Below are 17,068 nucleotides of genomic sequence, written 5' to 3'. Positions count from 1 at the left end.
ACTCATTTTTAGCGTAGGCCTCCTGAGTGCCCCATCACTGCGGTGCTCCCCACGGCCTTTTGATGCAGTCTGGGAGGTGGGGTGCAGCACAACCTTGTATAGTAAGAGCTTAAGCCTGTAATTAGAAAGGCCTGGACTCCGCTAATACAAAGTGCAGTGTGGTAAATACTGAACCAGTAACTCAGTCATTTCCATGACAATCACTGAGAGTGACTGTATGTCGTGCGTGATTGCCCCAGCTCTGCCGGAAACCCCCGGACCGTGCTGCTCCAAAGAAACCCTTGGCTCTAGCTCCATTAGAATTAGGTGTACACTACCATTAAAGATCATTTGTATGGGTATTTTGCCTTTATGCATGTCTGTGTATCACAGTACCCATGAAGTCCCAAAGAGTGGGCATCACATCCATTGGAACTCAGTTGGCTAAGTACGTCTTGTGTGGACATGACTTGTAATTAAGAGCAGAATGGATTATAAGGTACTCACCACTTTTGGTGTGGTGCTTCAAACTTTTAATCCCTGCAGGCAGGACGCAGAGGCAGGCAGATCTCTGGATTCAAGGCCAGCCTCTGGTTTACACAGTTAATGAGACCTTATCTTTTTTTTTTTTAAGCCAGTGTTTGTTTAAATGAAGATTTCTCAGATATTTTGCATGTAGTTTTATTTTAAGATGTAGTATAGAATTTACAATAACTAAGTGTCTTTTGAGCCTCTCTACATGCTGCTCCTATTAGACATTATTTAAAAACTTACCCGACGAAACGATGCTTCTCTTCTTTAAATTTTTTAAAATGTTTAAAGTAGGTATAGAAAGTCCCAATTTTTAATTTTAAACATATCTTCTAGCCCCGTGTTATTTTTATATTTGGGCATATTCATAGTTTACTGTGAGGTTGAAAATTAATTACATGATTGGTTTGCCTATTTTCCCTCTGCTAAAGCCCAAGCTGGCCTCAAATGTACCCAAGCCCTTGTCTTAGCCTCCTCAGCACTGAGATCACAGACGTGAGCTGCACCCCAGCGTGGCTCAGTTTTTACTGACAGACTTCTGGTGGACCCAGAGGCTTGCTTACGCGCTAGTGGCAGACTTGTAAAGGGATTGTTAACATGATCCACGCTGTGTGCGTAGAGCGCCTTGCAGAGAAGCAGAAGGATGTTTGCTCTGAAAAGAAAATGCCTGTGTGCATTTACACTACACCACTGTGCTGCTTTAGGTATGGTTTGCCGGTGAACTTCCAGGCGATGCTCCTGCAGCCTAACAAGAAAACGGTGAAGAAACTAAGAGAAGTTTTACACGAACTGTACAAGCACCTCGACAGCAGCGCAGCCGCTATCATCGATGTAAGTACACGGCAGCTCAGCAGACGGAAGGCAGGCACTGCTGCACGCCTGTTCGCTGAAGAGGGCTGCGCTGTGTGCGTGACCTAGCCCGCTTCTGTCCCGAGTGCCTCCCTCGGGGAGACGCAGCACTAGGTGCAGCTGTTCTTGTTTCTAGAAGCCCATCATTATCTTACTGTGTTTCAGATGTTTACAGCTGCAGAAGTTCAGAAACAATCTTTGCGTCTAGTTCTTAAAAACTATAGATTGCAAAGAAAAAGAAAATAAGAAATTATTTTAATTTTGTTTGGTAGAAATAATGGAGTCAATAGATTAGCAATTTATGTTTTTATTTGTTTTGGGAGGATACACATATGCCATGTGTATGTTTGTGTGTGTGTTACTTTTCCTTCTACCATGTGGGACCCAGGGTTCAAACTTAGGTAATTGGGAGGCTTGGCAGTGAGCACCCTTGCCCACTGAGTCATGTCTTTGGCTCAGATGACCATTTTGAAGGGGATGTCATTTCTCTGAAATGGTTTAAAGTTTTATGTTTAAGTGTGTTTGGCCTGCATGCATGTCTGAAGAGGCCAGAAGAGGGAGGCAGATCCTCTGAGCTTTGAGCAGCCCTGCGGGAGGCACCCAGGTCCTTTGGAGAAAGAGCTAGTGTTCATGCTGAGTCACTGCCCCAGCCACTCTAAACTGACAACAGTGTGTGTGTTTGTGTGTGTTGTTTCACCATGTTAGCAGGCTTTTATTTTATAGTTTAAATTACACATACTTTGCTGTTTTTCACTTTAGGTAGTATCTCGTGTATGTATTGGAATAATGAGAAATTAGTGGTTTTGGTAAGAGAAAATGCAGGAAATGACTTGCTGTCTTTTCATAAAATCTTGGAGAAAATAAGAATTGTAAATTTTTGGTACAAACTTTGTTCTCAGTAAATTCTTATAAGGTACAAATAGACCTGAAATCTTTAAAAACACACTTTATTTGGATACTACATTTTGTAAGCCTTATCCCCTAAACCCAAGATTTGAAAAGTTAACTTTTACAGTTTACACAGTAAAACACAGGAAAGTCCCGGTTCAGTCACAACTTTCAGCTTTGGCGCTCAGCTCAGTCTGACCTTCCTGCGTGCCTCAGACTCCACCCGTACTTAAAGAGAATGCCTAACTCAGATTAAATTAGTAAATGCGTAGCTTCAGCCCAGATGAAGGGTCCATGCAAGGTTCTGTCAGTGACTAACTGGCCTTTGTGATTTCTCCGTAGGCTCCTATGGATATTCCTGGCCTAAACCTGAGTCAGCAAGAATACTACCCCTATGTATATTACAAGATTGATTGCAACTTGCTGGAATTCAAGTAAAAATGAGCTCCTCCTAGACAGTCCTGTTCTTGTGTTGGTGTGTGCTCACAGAATTAAGTTTCGTAACCCCATGCCCTCTGCTTGCTCCTTCCCTTTTCCCTAGGTGAATTTTCTTATGTGGTCCATATCTCAACATTTGCTTTTTAAAGGAAAAGAAAATATATATATATAATTGTTTCTTTTTATTGATCAGGTCTGTAAATGTGTACTGAGAATAATCAGAGTTTATTTATAAATAGAATAGCTTATTTAAAGAGGTATTTTCCTCCTTGCTATCATGGTATACATAATTCTGTGTGTTACTGTTGTGCACAGCCTTGTTTACAGGAGAATGGTTGTAAACATACCGTTTTGTTCACTGTATTTAGTAGACATAACTGTCCAGTAGTTCCTAAGTTGTGATGTAGAGCAATGTGACATTTGGGTGTGTCAGCACTGTTGACCCCCACAGGACAGAATAAAGAACCTGTGCATAGTGTGCTGTGTGACTTGAGAGGATGTCACTGTGGTGCGGACTCAGGGAAGGCACAGTCTGACCCTTTCAGAGGACTGCTTCCAGGGTTTCCCTACTGCCGAGCTGTGAGCATTTGTGTCTGACTTGATATGATTTAATTGTGCCAAATTTGAGCCAGCACACAAATCTGAAGGTTATTTTTCCAACACGTGGTGATGTTTATATTTGGACACCGGATGCCTAGTTCTCTTAATAAGAAGTGGGGCAGTTTTGAATAAAGTGAGCAGAACCACGCACAGCAGTCGTCGCTTGTCTAAGTCTTTGTTCCCCAGCACTCATAGCCGCGCTCTGACCTGGCCGTCCTGCTGGGCACTGGCCTTTAACATCCTCGGAATGAGCGGCTTGGCTCAAAATCTAGAAGGAGTTCTGAGAGTGGAGTCTGGTGGTCCAGTCCTCACTGTGTGGGAGAGCTCGTCTGCACTGTTCTTCCCTCTTAAAAAGTTAGTCTGCAAGGTCTTCGCTACTTGGGATTTTGTATTTTTGTTTCATAATTAGTTACTGACTCTAAACGTACAGATGTCTGCAAGGTAGAACACGCGAGAGATGCCCCGTCCCTCTGATTTCCACCTTCAGAGGAAGTCTGTGTCCAGCATCTGTCTGTCACCCCACTTTTCCTCCCTCCTTTCCTCTCTGCCCTTTCCCTCACCTAGAGCTTGTTTGAGTAGGCAAGGTTTATGCTCCCGCTGAGATGAGAGCGGGATTGTCCCCCTCCTGATCCTGCAGGTCTACCGAGTCTGTCAGAGAACCAGTGATGGGTGTTCAGGCCGTCAGAGTGTTCATTCTAGTCTTGACACACCCTGTGTACATCCGGGCCCTTTGACTGGCACCCTGTATGGGATTCTACATGTGCACATAGTTGAGTTTGGACACGTGCTGCCGAATTATTGTCAGGCTTCTAAATTCCAGATGAGTTAGGAGACAGGGTGTGGTTGTTGTTGAGGCAGAGTCTCTCTGTAGCTCTAGGAGGCCTGGAACTCACTGTGTAGACCAGACTGGTCTTGAACTGACAGCTGCCTGCTCCAGCCTCGTGCTGGGATCAAAGGCATCCACGACACCTGGCACAGGTGCAGCTTTGGTTTCCTGTTGATAAGAGAAAGCTGAGAACTGTTCTCTTTGGTGTCAGAAACTTGTGGGATGTTTCTTTCTTGCTTATTTTGCAAGTGTCTGGTGTTAATTCGTGTGTCCCTTCTGTCCGGTGTAGTGCAACAGAGGGCTGAGAGGTGCTCCTGAAGCCCGATCACTCTGCTCCTGATGGGCTCTCGGCCCCAGGCCCAGCCCCATCAGAGGTGGTAAAGGCTGTCATGATGAATAACTGACCCACACTGCAAGAGGGTGCCGAGTGTTGCCTGAAGTGAGCTTAACACATGCCTTTACCTATGGCTGGGAGCCGCTTCCCGGTGATTGATACGGAACTTCAGGGCACACACACTGGGGGAGTCTAAAGGTTAGAAATGCTTACAAGTAGGGTTTGAGTTTGTGTCTAAAACACAGTCTTAAAGCCACTTCAGTGTCATTGAGTTCAGCTGTGTTGAAGTATTTACATTGTGGGAAAGGACTGCTCCTGCCCACTTGTCTTCCCAGGGAGTCTTCTGGGTCCCCTCCTGTGTGAAACCTGGGTAGTTGTGAGATGCCTGGAACACATGGAGACCGTTTTTACCTGTTGCTTAGATCATTCCCCAGCCCTGACAACTCCGGCTCCCAAACTTGAATCAGCCATATTTGAACCTAACATTTCTGATTGCTGAGATCCTCCCATCCCTTTGTCTAAGACAGACAGACAGTGGTAGAAATGAGTTTGGAAGGTGGACACCTACATACTAGACTGTTGTAGAGACCGCTTGTGTGTTCTGGCTGCCCAGACTCCCGAAATAACCACACAGAAACTGTATTATTTGCAATACTGTGTGGCCAATAGCTTAAGCGTATTTCTGGCTAACTCATATCTTAAACTAACCCATCACCATTAATCTGTGTGTATCGCCACATGGCTGTGGCTCACCAGCAAAGTCTTGGCATGTCTGTCTCTTGTTGCAGCTCCATGGCTTCTCCTTGACTCCACCTTCTTTCTCCCAGCATTCATTGGTTTTGCCAAAGCAAGACTGCTGAAGCTGCTCTTAAACCAGCCCTCCGTGGAACATGTCCAGAGTGGATTTGGGAATGAGTATACATCACGTAGTGTCTATAGGGATATACTTTGTGGACATTGATTCAGTAGTGTGAACATCTCTGTCTGCTCTCCCTCCCTCCCCCCACCCCCTCCCTCCCCACCTCTCTTTCTTTCTTCCTTTCTTGTTTTGTTTTCTTTCTTGTTTTGTGAGACAGGCTGTCCTGGAATTGGCTTTGTAGACCAGGCTGACCTCTAACAGAGATCTTCCTGTCTCTGCCTTTAAAGTGCTGGGATTAAAGGTGTGCACCATCACCACCTAGCCTACCTGCTCTCTAAATTATACTCAGGTGTTGGAAATAAAGTAGGAATTGATGTAGATATGAGAGTTTACTATCAGCTTCTTTTTCATTTAAGAAAATGTACATAAGGTTAAAAACCATATGCAAAAATATTACAGGCTGCTTACAGTGAAAACGTTTAATGCCTTTTGAAAAATATATGGTTGTTTTATTAACATCAGTGAAAGAAATCACTTCATTTCTTGATTAAAATCAAATGTAGTAAATCAGTGAAAGACGGTTTGTTGTGGAAGGTCTGTAACAGTATTGTGTTCTGTGGAAAACACTAGTTTAGAGACCAGCACTCAGTTAAAAATTACTCAGGAGGCAGGTGGATCTCTGACCAGTCTGCATCTCTGACCTGGTCTGTATAGAGATCTCCAGGAAAGCCAGGAGTGTATAGCCGGAAGATCCCCTCCCCACCCCACCCCCCAAAAAAACAAAGACCTTAAACTATTTTAAATTATAATTTTGATATATAAACTTATTCATAGTTTATATTTTTATAATGTTAGGTCCTTTATAAACATTTGGCTGTGGAGGCTTGAGAGATGGCTCGATAGGTAATAAGAAAGACCGTATCACATTGGAACTGTTTCATTTCCCAGAAAACCTGCCTTCATAGTGTGGTTAAGTCCAAGTTCATTATCCAAGAGGGAAGGGCTTGGAGCAAAATAGTTGTGATCAGTCAGAGCAGCCTTTTACTGTTGCGTAGCTCTGCAGAAGAGAGCCAGGGAAACGAGATTTCCTGCCAGTCACTGTGTGCTAAGATCAGCCTGTCCATGGGGCACTTAAGAAATCTAATAAAAGTGCCATTTGTTATTAAAGCCCAAGAGAGGGAGTTTACAGGCCTGTCTGGATCTGGGGAGTAGTCCACATTGGAGCCATCAGCCCTGTCGTCAGCCTTTGTGACGTTGCCTCCAAACTCTGCCTTAGGGATCCTCAGGCCTGATTCAGAGAGTGATTGTCACCTGTCCTAGACCGTTGTGGTCAGACCAGCTGCTCTGCCTTGTCCCCATCGCATCCCCACCATGTCTGGGCCACAAAGCCCTCTGAGCCCAGCCTCCCCAGGCTGGTCCAAATACAAATGACCTTCCCATAGTGAGCCTGCAAGGTCACATTTTATCTTTGATTGAGAACCCTGTTGCTGTGATTGATCCGTATGTTTATGAGATATAAAGAAAATAAGACTTGGAAGGAATGAATGGCTTGTGTGAGAAAACCATCGAAGGCAAAGAGTGGAAGAAGGAACACTGTCATGAAGGTAAATACAGCACCTCCTAAGAGCAGGGGTCATTGTATTTTCCTGGGAACCAGGTCCTCGGTTGGCCAGTGGATAACCTGTGGCAATAGTTCCGTTTTTCATAACACAGATCTCCCTGTTTTCATCCTTACCCATTTTGTATTGGGATTGTACAGAGTTAATGTTTATTTGAAGCCCATAAAGTCACTTTTGCTTCCTGTAAAAGTCATGGCCATGCAGGGCTTGTGTGTTGCCACAAGAGGGCACCCTAGTGCTGCTGGAAAGTAAAGGCTTTGCTTGTCCTATGCCCACACTCAGTAGCGTTCTGATTGAGGGTATTTTATTAAATCATATTAACAGAAAAATTCCAAAAAACACCATTCTGTGTCTTAAATCTCTCGCTCTATCTATCTATCTATCTATCTATCTATCTATCTATCTATCTATCTATCTATCTATCTGTCTAGCTATTATCTATCGTCTATCATCTATATCTATCTATCTATCTATCTATCTATCTATCATCTATCTATCTATAGCCATTGGCTGTCGTTGCTGAGCTTGTACCATGAGCCATGCATCACTTTGGGCTCCTGGTCTAGAATTCCAGACTGAGTGGAAGGAAAAAGCTGGGGGGGGGGGTGTACCAGTACTTATGTGCCTCCTACGGTCAGGGAATGCCACTGACCTCTTCATGTTCCTGCCACCACGCCTTCCCACCATGGTGACCCATCCCCTTTTAAACCCTGAGTGCACGTGAGCCTCCTTCCCTTGAGTTGCTGTTGTCAGGTGTTTGGTCACAAGAAGAAACGTACCTAGTATCGTGTCACGTGCCTGTCCAGGAAATCCAGCCCGTAGACCCAGACTTTTTCAGATCCAGCCACACAGGTCTAGCTGAAGATACCATTGTCCAAAATAGTTGTCTGTGGTGATGCTGTAGATGGTCTGGGTTTGTTGCCAGTTGCGGTGGCCCATAGCTGTTGATCCCCGAAATGCAGCTAACGTGATAGGAACAGACGTTTGACTTAATATAGTTAGTTACCCGTGGCTTGTGGCCTTATGGAGGCCGTGTCTGGTACCGAGCCCTTTATCTAGTGCTGCCACACGGCCTATGCCCGTTGCCCTTCTTCCTTCTTGAAGTCCCTATAACTAGAAGAACCAGCCTCTCTGTGCCTTGATCACCAGATGGGATTTCCCAACACTAAGAAACAGAAAGAGTGGCTCTCTGATTCACTGACGTGCCTTGGATTGCTCCCGACAGCACTCCCTTTATCACAAAAAGCACCGCCTGCATTCTGTGCCTCCCTCTGCATGAGGATAGGTGGTTGCAGCACTAAAGACCAAAAGCTGTTTCTGGTGGGAAATATTGAATCAGCGGAATTGAAAACACAGCTGTGTGCTTCTGATGGGAGCATCATTTCCTGTCAGGCAGTGCCTACTTAGCGGTTGTTTTGTGCAGGGAGGGCCCTGCACCGGCTCTCGGGAAGCATCAAGGAGATGCTTGCTCTGCACGGGTCCCTGAACTGCATTATTTGTCTACACTGAGGATTTGCGGTTTCCAGAACGCTGAGCAGGTGTGGCTGGCCTCTTGTGAGAAGCACAGAGGCCCTCAGGAAGAGGCGTCTGTCTAGGAGAGGGGTCTTGTTTCATGAGTGGTGTGCAGGTGAGGGTCTTGTCACTTCCTCGACTGGGAACTGCCGTGCCCAGTAGCAGGTTGGGGCTGAGGCGCTAAGAGTCACCATGCGTATGCAGCCTGGAGCTGCCGTCTGGCCCTTTGTACCTGCTATGTGGGACATTAGGTTATAGACAATTGTTAGCCTCCATTTGTGGCTGCTGGGAACCGAACCAGGTCTTCTGCAAGAAAAAGTGCCCATAGGCACTGAGCCAGCAATCTCCTCAGCAAACTTTACGTCTCAGTTCTTTTTCCATTGCTGTGATAAAATACCACAAGCAAGACAACTTACAAAAGGAAGGATTTATTTTCATTTAGCTTTTTAAGATTTATTTGTTTTATGTATATGGTGCTCTATCTGCATGTACTATTGCACACCAGAAGAGGGCATCCAATCCCATTAGAGATGGTGGGAAACCCCCACTTGTTTGCTGGGAATTGAACTCAGGACCTCCGAAAGAGCGGGCTGCTCTTAGCCACTGAGCCATCTCTCCATCCCTGGAAAGGTCTATTGAACTAACAGTTCCAGAGGTTAGAGTCCACGCTTCATGATGGGAAGCGTGGCAGCAAACACTCACACAATAGCAAGAACAGCCGAGAACACACATCTCAAAATGCAAACAGGAGACAGCAAATTTGAAATGGTGCAAGCCTTCAAGCTCTCCAAACCCACCCACGTATGTCCTCCAGCAAGGCCACACCTCCTCGGCCTGCCTGCCCAGACAGGGCCACCATCTGGGAACCAAGTATTCAAATGCCTAAGAATAGGGGGCGGGAGCATCTCATTCAAACCAACACACTTTATTACCAATGTTTAGTAACTGTTCAGTCATTTCAAGTAGTCACTGGCTCTGTAGCCCCCGTCCGTAGTCATACAGTACTCTCAATAACAGCCAGCATAGGACCACAGGCGGCTTTCTGTTCGCTTGTTTTGTGACAGGAGGTGATACTGTCTGTCTGACTTTTTTCTGTTCCTTTTCAAGACAGGGTCTGATCTCTCTTTGTAGCCCTGGCTGTCTGGAATTCACTCTGTAGACCAAGATGGCCTCAAACTCACAGAGATCCTCCTGCTTCTGCCTCTCGAGTGCTAGGATTAAAGACGTGCCCCACCACTCCCCGTGAGAATTTTTTGACAGTTCTGTGGGGAAGAGGCTGGAGAGATGACTGACACTGTCTGTCTTTGGGATTTTTCCAGTGTGTTTATGTTTCTCGCCTCCACTTTCTCCAGTGGGAAGAGCTGTCTTTGCTCTAAACTGTCCCAGCACTGTGCTGAGAGACGAGAATAATGACTACTACCTACTCCCCAAAAAGACTACTTACAGAAACTCTGTTCTTGCTTGGCTCTTACTGCGCAAACGAGGCATTTGCTCGGACAGCAGTGCAGAATCCTCACCTTCTTCCAGGAGCAGGGCAGATTCTAAGGCGAGACGGGGCCCTTGAAAACCTGGATTGAGAGCCCGAAAAGTGTTAGCAGTCTTTTGGAGTCAAGGAAATGTAAGATTCTCTGTAGCCAGATTCTGGCTGGCCATGTGCCCTCACGTCAGTTCCAGCTCTTATCTCCACAGCCAGGCTCACAGCTCACAGTGGCTTCTGACCACCAGAGTTAGTTCCTGAGGTCGCCGTATGGTGCAGGGCGCTGTCCACACCCCTTCACTATCCCTCACTGGAAGGGAGTAGGCAGCAAGATGTATTTGTCTGGCTTCTTTTTAAAAATGTCAGTGATGATGTGTCTTCCGTTTGTTTGTTTCCTAGCTACCTGATACCAACCCCCGTCCTGTACTTTGTAATTTATGTGATGAAAATTATACTATATTCTTTTATCTTGCTTCCTTTCTAGCTAATCTGATTTTCTGTTCCTCCTCCTCCTCCTCTTCCTTCTTTTTTTACTATAATCTAAAGAAATCCCTGTGGCTGTGTTTTTAAGGCAGGGCGGGGGGGGGGGATGATGGACTGAGGATGAGGCTGTGGTACCATGCCTGGCTTATTCTGTGCTGGCGTTTGAACCCAGGACTTCATGGATGGTCAGCAAGCATGCTCCCATCTGAGCTGTATCTCCAGTTATACTTTGCTGTGGTCTTTTTTCTTTGCCTTTTTCATCTGAGAACCGTTTTCCCAGCCAACTTCTCAGGGGCTTCCCTGTGGGGACGAGGGGAAGACATCTTTGTCCTTGAGAAGAGCAGTAAACAGCGTACGAGGGTTAGTGGAGACAGCACAAAGCGGGGCAGGGGATGGCAGTCAAGGTTTGTTTGTTTTTTCTTTTTCTTTCTTTTTTTAATCTCGTGCAGGGTGTTTTACCTGCATGTGTATCGTGTACATGCAGTGACCGTGGAGGCCAGAAGAGGGCGTATGACCCAATGGGACTGGAGTCAGAGTCCTAAACTGTCATGTGGGTGCTGGGACTCAAACCTAGAACCTCTGCCAGGGCAGCCAGTGCTCCTCACCCCTGAGCCGTCTGTCCCGCTTTCAAGCGGGTTTACTCTTAACCAAAGTGTCAGCACCTAGGAGGAGAGGTGAGGCAGAGGAGCCAAGAAAGGGGACAGTAGGGAAACCTGGAGCAGGAACACCCACTCTGCGACAGGAATAGAAATAGTTGGCACTGGTGTGGCTGCATGGAGGAGCAGGGGCAGGCAGATGCCAGAGGGTCCTGCCTCAGACAACAGGAACTTAGGGAAACACTTTTAGGGTGATTTCCTTTGGACCCCAGCTGGCAGAAGTCTGTGGGTGCCATCAGCACCTGCTCATGAGCATTCTGTGCAGCATGCTAGCGTATGTGATGCTCCCGAGAAGGAATTTGTAGGAACCCCTGGAATTCTCCTCCTTCTTCCTCCTCCTCCTCCTCTTCCTCCTCCTCCTTCCTCCTCCTCCTCCTCTTCCTCCTCCTCCTTTTTCTTCCCCTACCCTTGGAACTGACCTATAGACCAGGCTGGCCTTGAACTCAAAAATCCTCCTACCTCTGCCCTTCCCAGTGCGGGGATTAAAAGTGTGTGCCATCACCGCCCAGCTAGCAAAATGATTTTAAAAACATCTTTTTACTTCATTTAAATTTTAATTTTTAGTCAGTAGGATTTGCATTTTAGGAAATAGATTTTTTATAATCTAAACTCATGTTTTTAGAATATTTTTTAATTTTCGAGATTATAATTTAAAAACTCCCATAATTTTTAAGCCTCATTTGAAACTGGGATCTTCCTCATTTGTTTCCAGCCCCTAGTATTTTCCTTTCCTCAAATGCAGCAGTGTTGAGTAAGGGCTGAATATACCGTATGCACACACTCAGCCACTGCAGATAGAAGGAAACCAAAACGGGCACTAAACCTTGTCAAAATGGCATTAATTGGCATTAAAATAGTAAATCAAGACACTGGTGCACACCTGTAATCCCTTGGGGGACTGAGGCAGAAGGATTTTGTTTGAGGCCAGCTTGGACTACACCAAATTGAGAGCTGTCATGTGGTGGATGCTTGTCTGGCATGGGGGGTGCTGGGGTGGGAGTGGTGAGTGAGTGTGTGTGTGTGAGTGCGTGTGAGTGTGTGCACGTGTGTGTGTGAGTGTGTGTGAGTGTGTATGAGTGAGTGTGTGCGTGTGTGTGCGTGTGTGTGTGTGAGTGTGTGTGTGTGCACGTGTGTGTGCGTGTGTGTGTGAGTGTGTGTGCGCGCACACGTGTGCATGTGTGTACGCACACTCATAGAACCAGAGCTACATTTTGTTTGTCACCTGATCTAGCCTCAAAAAATTCTGGGCTGATAGGAGTCAAGGACACCCATCCTCACCCTGTCTTCAGCCAGTGGCCATAGAGTTGGTAATTGTACCATGTCAGTCTGTCTTTCACTGCCTGTGGTATGGTGTTCTGGTTAGAGGTGCCCACCAGCTCGCTGCTCATCAACCATACACGGAACCATGATTTCCTGAACAGAAGCCTGAACACAAAGATCCTCACATGGAAGGGGCATCTGCTGGGTGCCTACTATGTGCTGGGTGCCCACTCTGTGCTGGGTGCCCACTGTCTGTTGGCCCTTGTCAGCTACAGGAGATACAAAGAAAATAAAAGCAATTTTGACTCTGGAGACATCCCTGCCCTTTTCTTTAGCAATATAAGAAGGTTCAAAATATGGCTCTTCCTTCAGCTGAGCCCTGTGGAGCCTTTCCTTGTACATAAAAAATGTCTGTGTCCTGGTCCATCCAGAGGAGAGGGAAGGTAGACGCTCAGGTTAGGGATACTGGTGATCATCTAGACAACAGAACATCTCAGAGAAGACAGCAGGGGGTTCCAGGTCACAGATGTCAGGGAAGGAAGCTCCGCCCTTCCACCTCCTCTGTTTGTATAGGAGTGCAGGTCTGAGCTCTGCAAACCCATCTGAGCAGACCCATCTCTGCCCCGCCCTTGCCAACGCCCTGGGCCTAGGTCCAATCCCTTTGCCGGTTGTAAGTAGACTTGACTTTGAAGGATGGAGGCTGGGCGTGGTTCCCAGGCGTGAACTTTCTCAGAGACGGGTGGAGAGGAAAGGGGCTCTCTGTCATGGATAACTGTGTTTCTACCCAGGTGCCACAAGTCCTCTGACACTCCCAGCACAGAGGTCATCCCCCTGTGGGAGGATAGAGCCTCCTCCAAAGGCACGTCCTGTTCTCCATAGGCTCTTAACCCTGGAGAGGCAGGTGTTCTCATGTTCCTAGTGCTGGTGTGCTTAGTGGATGCAGTAACCAACGCACCTGAGCCTCGTCAGGGATCCTTCGAGAAGGCTCAGGAGTTTGCAGATGGAATGAATCAAGCACCCAGACTCCCCCACACCAAACTAAAAACATCAAAACCCATAGGTCAGGTTTTTCAACGGTAGGGGGCTCTGTTCACCCATATGATAAAGGGGAATTTTTTTTCTGCTACAGACTTTCTATGGTACCTTGATTTTTAAAATTGCTTAGGGATAGAATAGCACATATTAAGTTTAACAGATATTTAAGTAATAACTAAACTTTAAATTATGCTTTGAAAAATAAAACTGCCCAAGGCTGGTAGTACATACATACATACATACAAGAGGCTCTGGCTTCAGACCCAGTACACCCCTACACAAAAGCCATTACAGAAAATTCTTAAAACGTGAGATCAAATCTGCCACTTGCAGTGTCTGACCCACGCCAGCCACGTGGCCGGGGTAATTATCATAAATTCACGGTAGCAGCTCCAGCATTTGCAGATGGTTTGCTAAGTGTCACCCTGAGCTTCCTTCACCATCTCATTCAATCTTCAGAGCGGCCCTGTGGTGATCATGGTGGCAGGAAATTGAGGACGGAGGCAGTCACCACCCGCAGTCACACCAGTCCTCCGCCGTCTGCCGGGCTCCAAAGTTGAGACCTTACCCACCGGCCCTACCACCCCCACCGTGTGGCAAATTACTTTTCCTTCTGGACGCTCAACGGTGGCCTGGAAAGCAGCCAAGCCTTCCTGGGGAAGCTCTCGTTTAGAACTTGGAAGAGTAGGGAGCGATGATTACTCGTGATCTGAAAAAAAGTTGGGGGCAGGAGGGAGCATTATAGTTTGTGCTGAAGTCTGGGGGAGCACTATAGTTTGTGCTGAAGTCTGGGGGAGCACTATAGTTTGTGCTGAAGTCTGCGGGGAGCACTATAGTTTGTGCTGAAGTCTGCGGGGAGCACACTAGATTGTTCTGAAGTCTAGGGGAGCACTTTAGCTTGTGCTGAAGTCTGCGGGAGCACTGTAGCTTGTTCCGAAGTCTGCAGTTGAATGCAAGGCCACCAAGCCATTTCAGCCACAGTTGTTTTACCATTGACAGCATTTTGGGGAGATGTTCTTACTTTCAGGTCCGAGAGCCTTATTCTCTCTTTGTCAGTTCAGAGCAAGGCCAGGCAGAAGGAAACTTAGATTCTTTGCTTAGCTGAGGGTCAAATCTTTAGCTTTCTAGAATCTCTTGGGAAGTAGAGATATTTGTGAGGCCTCCCCAGAACTCAGGTTAGATGGGTCAAGTGTTGCACAGGTGGACAGCAGCATATGGTCCGGGCATCGCAAAGGGAAAGTTTTCTGTGGAGGATGTCAGCATTTCCCTCTGAGAGAAGCTTGGCGTGCCACCCAGGGAGGGCGGCTCTGCACGGGGATATTTTTGAGACTGATGCAGAATCCTCAGCAGTGACGTTGCCGTGACTCAGCCCGCGGGTGGAAGTGATTGAAATAATGACGGGATCAGCATCTCCCTCCTCCCACAATGTCACACATCACCGAGTGCGTGCTCGCGGGCCCGGGACCACTGACTCAGCGAGTCTGCACGGTGTTGAAGAGGATTCGGGGAGCACAGATGGGCCACGGGCTGTCCCTCTAAACCACGCGAACCATTTAGCACGTGGGGAGCAATGTTTTTCTCGTCCTCAGAAACAAGCACAGAAAAACAAGGGTGGAAAAAGGTCACCTTGTCCATCTATCCTCCAGTTTTAAAGCAGCCCCCTAGGAGTTAAGTGCAGCGTAATTAAAGCCAGCATTATCAGGAAGAGGCCACTTGAGTTAATTAGGAAGGGAAGCCACCCAATTGCAGTTAAAAACATGTAGAAATTGGTAGTATTTCTGAGAGCAAGAAGCTGCAGGGGCTGAGTAGAGCCATTTACAGACTTCTGTTCCGACGGAACAACGGGAGAATCAGTTCATCTAAGGAGTGCAGGTCACCTCCCTGCTTGGAGCTAATGAGTGACCAAAACAGTGACTGTCACCAAGGCAGTCTTGTGTCCTCCCTAACCCCCGTGCCTTCAGAGGTAAGGGGTCAGTTGAGGACTCTGCTGGGGCCTGTGAAGGATTGCAGTGACCCCAGCAACAGCTAGCATGGGAGGAAGTGAAGGGTGGCTTCCTAGGAGCTGCCTCCTCATGCATAAACATGAGTTTGAGGTAGGAGAGAGATGCCAAGCAGGGCTACAGTGCACCTTATGACCCGGAAGCTGCCATGGTCAGAGGCTTCAGCTCCACAACCCACCCGTGTCAGTCTGAGGCTCCCGGTGCAGGCCTGAGCCCAGAGGTTTGCTTTATGAGTATTGTATTGGGCAGCATTCATACACTGGGGGCATGGCTCGGTGTGCTTGAGGCCCTGGATTCTACCCCCAGAACCACCATGCAGTGAACGAACAAACGAACAAACCGCTGTCGACTGTTGTAATAGGAGCAGCGGGGTTGCATCCCCAGCACCCTGGCCGCCTGGCTAGCTTATGCTCCGAAATAACAACACACAAACTGTGTTCTTTTAAACACTGCTTGGCCCATTTCTATCTAGCCTCTTCTAGGCTAATTCTCGTACCTGGACTAGCCCATTTCTAATTATCTGTGTAGCCCATGAGGTGGCTTACCAGGGAGATTCTAGCCTATGTCCATCCTGGGTCAGAGCTTCATCGCGTGTGCCTCAGAGAGCAGAGCTGTCGAGTCTGAGCTCACTTCCTCTTCCTCCCAGCATTCTATTCTGTTTACTCCTCCCACGTATGTTTTAACCTATGAGGGCCAAGCAGTTTCTTTATTGCTTAACCAATGAAATCAACAGATTGATATATGACACTCCCACATCAGACTGTAAGGACACATACGGATCGAATAAGGTCTGGATCTTGCTGAAAACAAGCCCTGGGTGTAGTGGCCGAGATCTGTGACACCAGCATGTGGGAGGCTGGCAAGGGCCCCCAAGGTCCGGGCCAGAGAGCCAGACTTCTCTCCCCTTTTCCTTTCCTTTCTGTCTCTCTGAGCACTCACTTTAGGAAACCCGAAGCTGTAAATTCCTGCTTCTTAGCAACGTACATAAATCCTCTTGGAGAGTCCACTTCCATTGTTTGCTCTGTGACCTGGAAATGAGGCCAGGAAACGGTGTCAGGTCCCTTGGGAGTTACACACAATTGTGAGTGGCCCAACATGGGTGCTGGGAATCAAAGCTAGGTCCTCTGAAGAGCAGCCAGTGCTCTTAACGGCTGAGCACCTCTGCTGTTCCACATTCCTGTAGTAATCATGCAAAAAAAAAAAAAATCTGTCTGTCTTCCCAGATGGCTTTTGCTCACTATGCATCCCAGGCTGGTCTTGCCCTCATGGTCCTTTTGCCTCCACTTCCATTTTATAGCTACGTGTCACCATGCCTACCTTAATTTTCTTTTCTAGATAGTGTCTTACTATGTATTACTGGCTGAAACTCCTTCATAAATCAGGCTGGCCTCACACTCACAGAGATCTTCCTGCCTCTGCCTTCTGAGCAATGGGATTATGTTCTTTTTTTTTTTTTGATTTTGAGACAGGGTTTCTCCATAGCTTTTGGTTCCTGTCCTGGAACTAGCTCTTGTAGACCAGGTTGGCCTCGAACTCACAGAGATCTGCCTGCCTCTGCTTCCCAAGTGCTGGGATTAAAGGCATGCGCCACCACCGCCCAGCTTGCTATGTTCTTAAAAGTCCAGTCTGCTCCACTCTTGGGTGTGTGTGTGCAGCAGGAGGTCGTGATCATGTGTCCTCAGAAGGATGTTGAGATCATGCTCACAGCAGTTCGTTCCTGGT

General features: G+C 47.1%; 1 protein-coding gene across 2 annotated transcripts in view; it reads left to right on the top strand.

Moving 5' to 3' along the window:
* Atp6v1c1 (ATPase H+ transporting V1 subunit C1) overlaps positions 1–3,435 on the top strand; it is a 32,177-nt gene extending 28,742 nt beyond the window's left edge. For both annotated transcript variants that reach the window (XM_075961149.1, XM_075961150.1), the window contains exons 12-13: positions 1,215–1,341; positions 2,590–3,435. In XM_075961149.1, coding sequence (XP_075817264.1) covers positions 1,215–1,341; positions 2,590–2,685 — 223 coding nt within the window. In that variant the 3' untranslated portion in view covers positions 2,686–3,435. The remainder of the gene's footprint in view (positions 1–1,214; positions 1,342–2,589) is intronic.
* The last annotated feature ends 13,633 nt before the right edge of the window (positions 3,436–17,068 follow it).

This window comes from Microtus pennsylvanicus, chromosome 2 (genome assembly GCF_037038515.1).
Source record: "Microtus pennsylvanicus isolate mMicPen1 chromosome 2, mMicPen1.hap1, whole genome shotgun sequence".
NCBI classification, from domain to species: domain Eukaryota; kingdom Metazoa; phylum Chordata; class Mammalia; order Rodentia; family Cricetidae; genus Microtus; species Microtus pennsylvanicus.
Note: the sequence above shows the minus strand (reverse complement) of the source record. Positions and strands in the feature narration are given on the sequence as shown.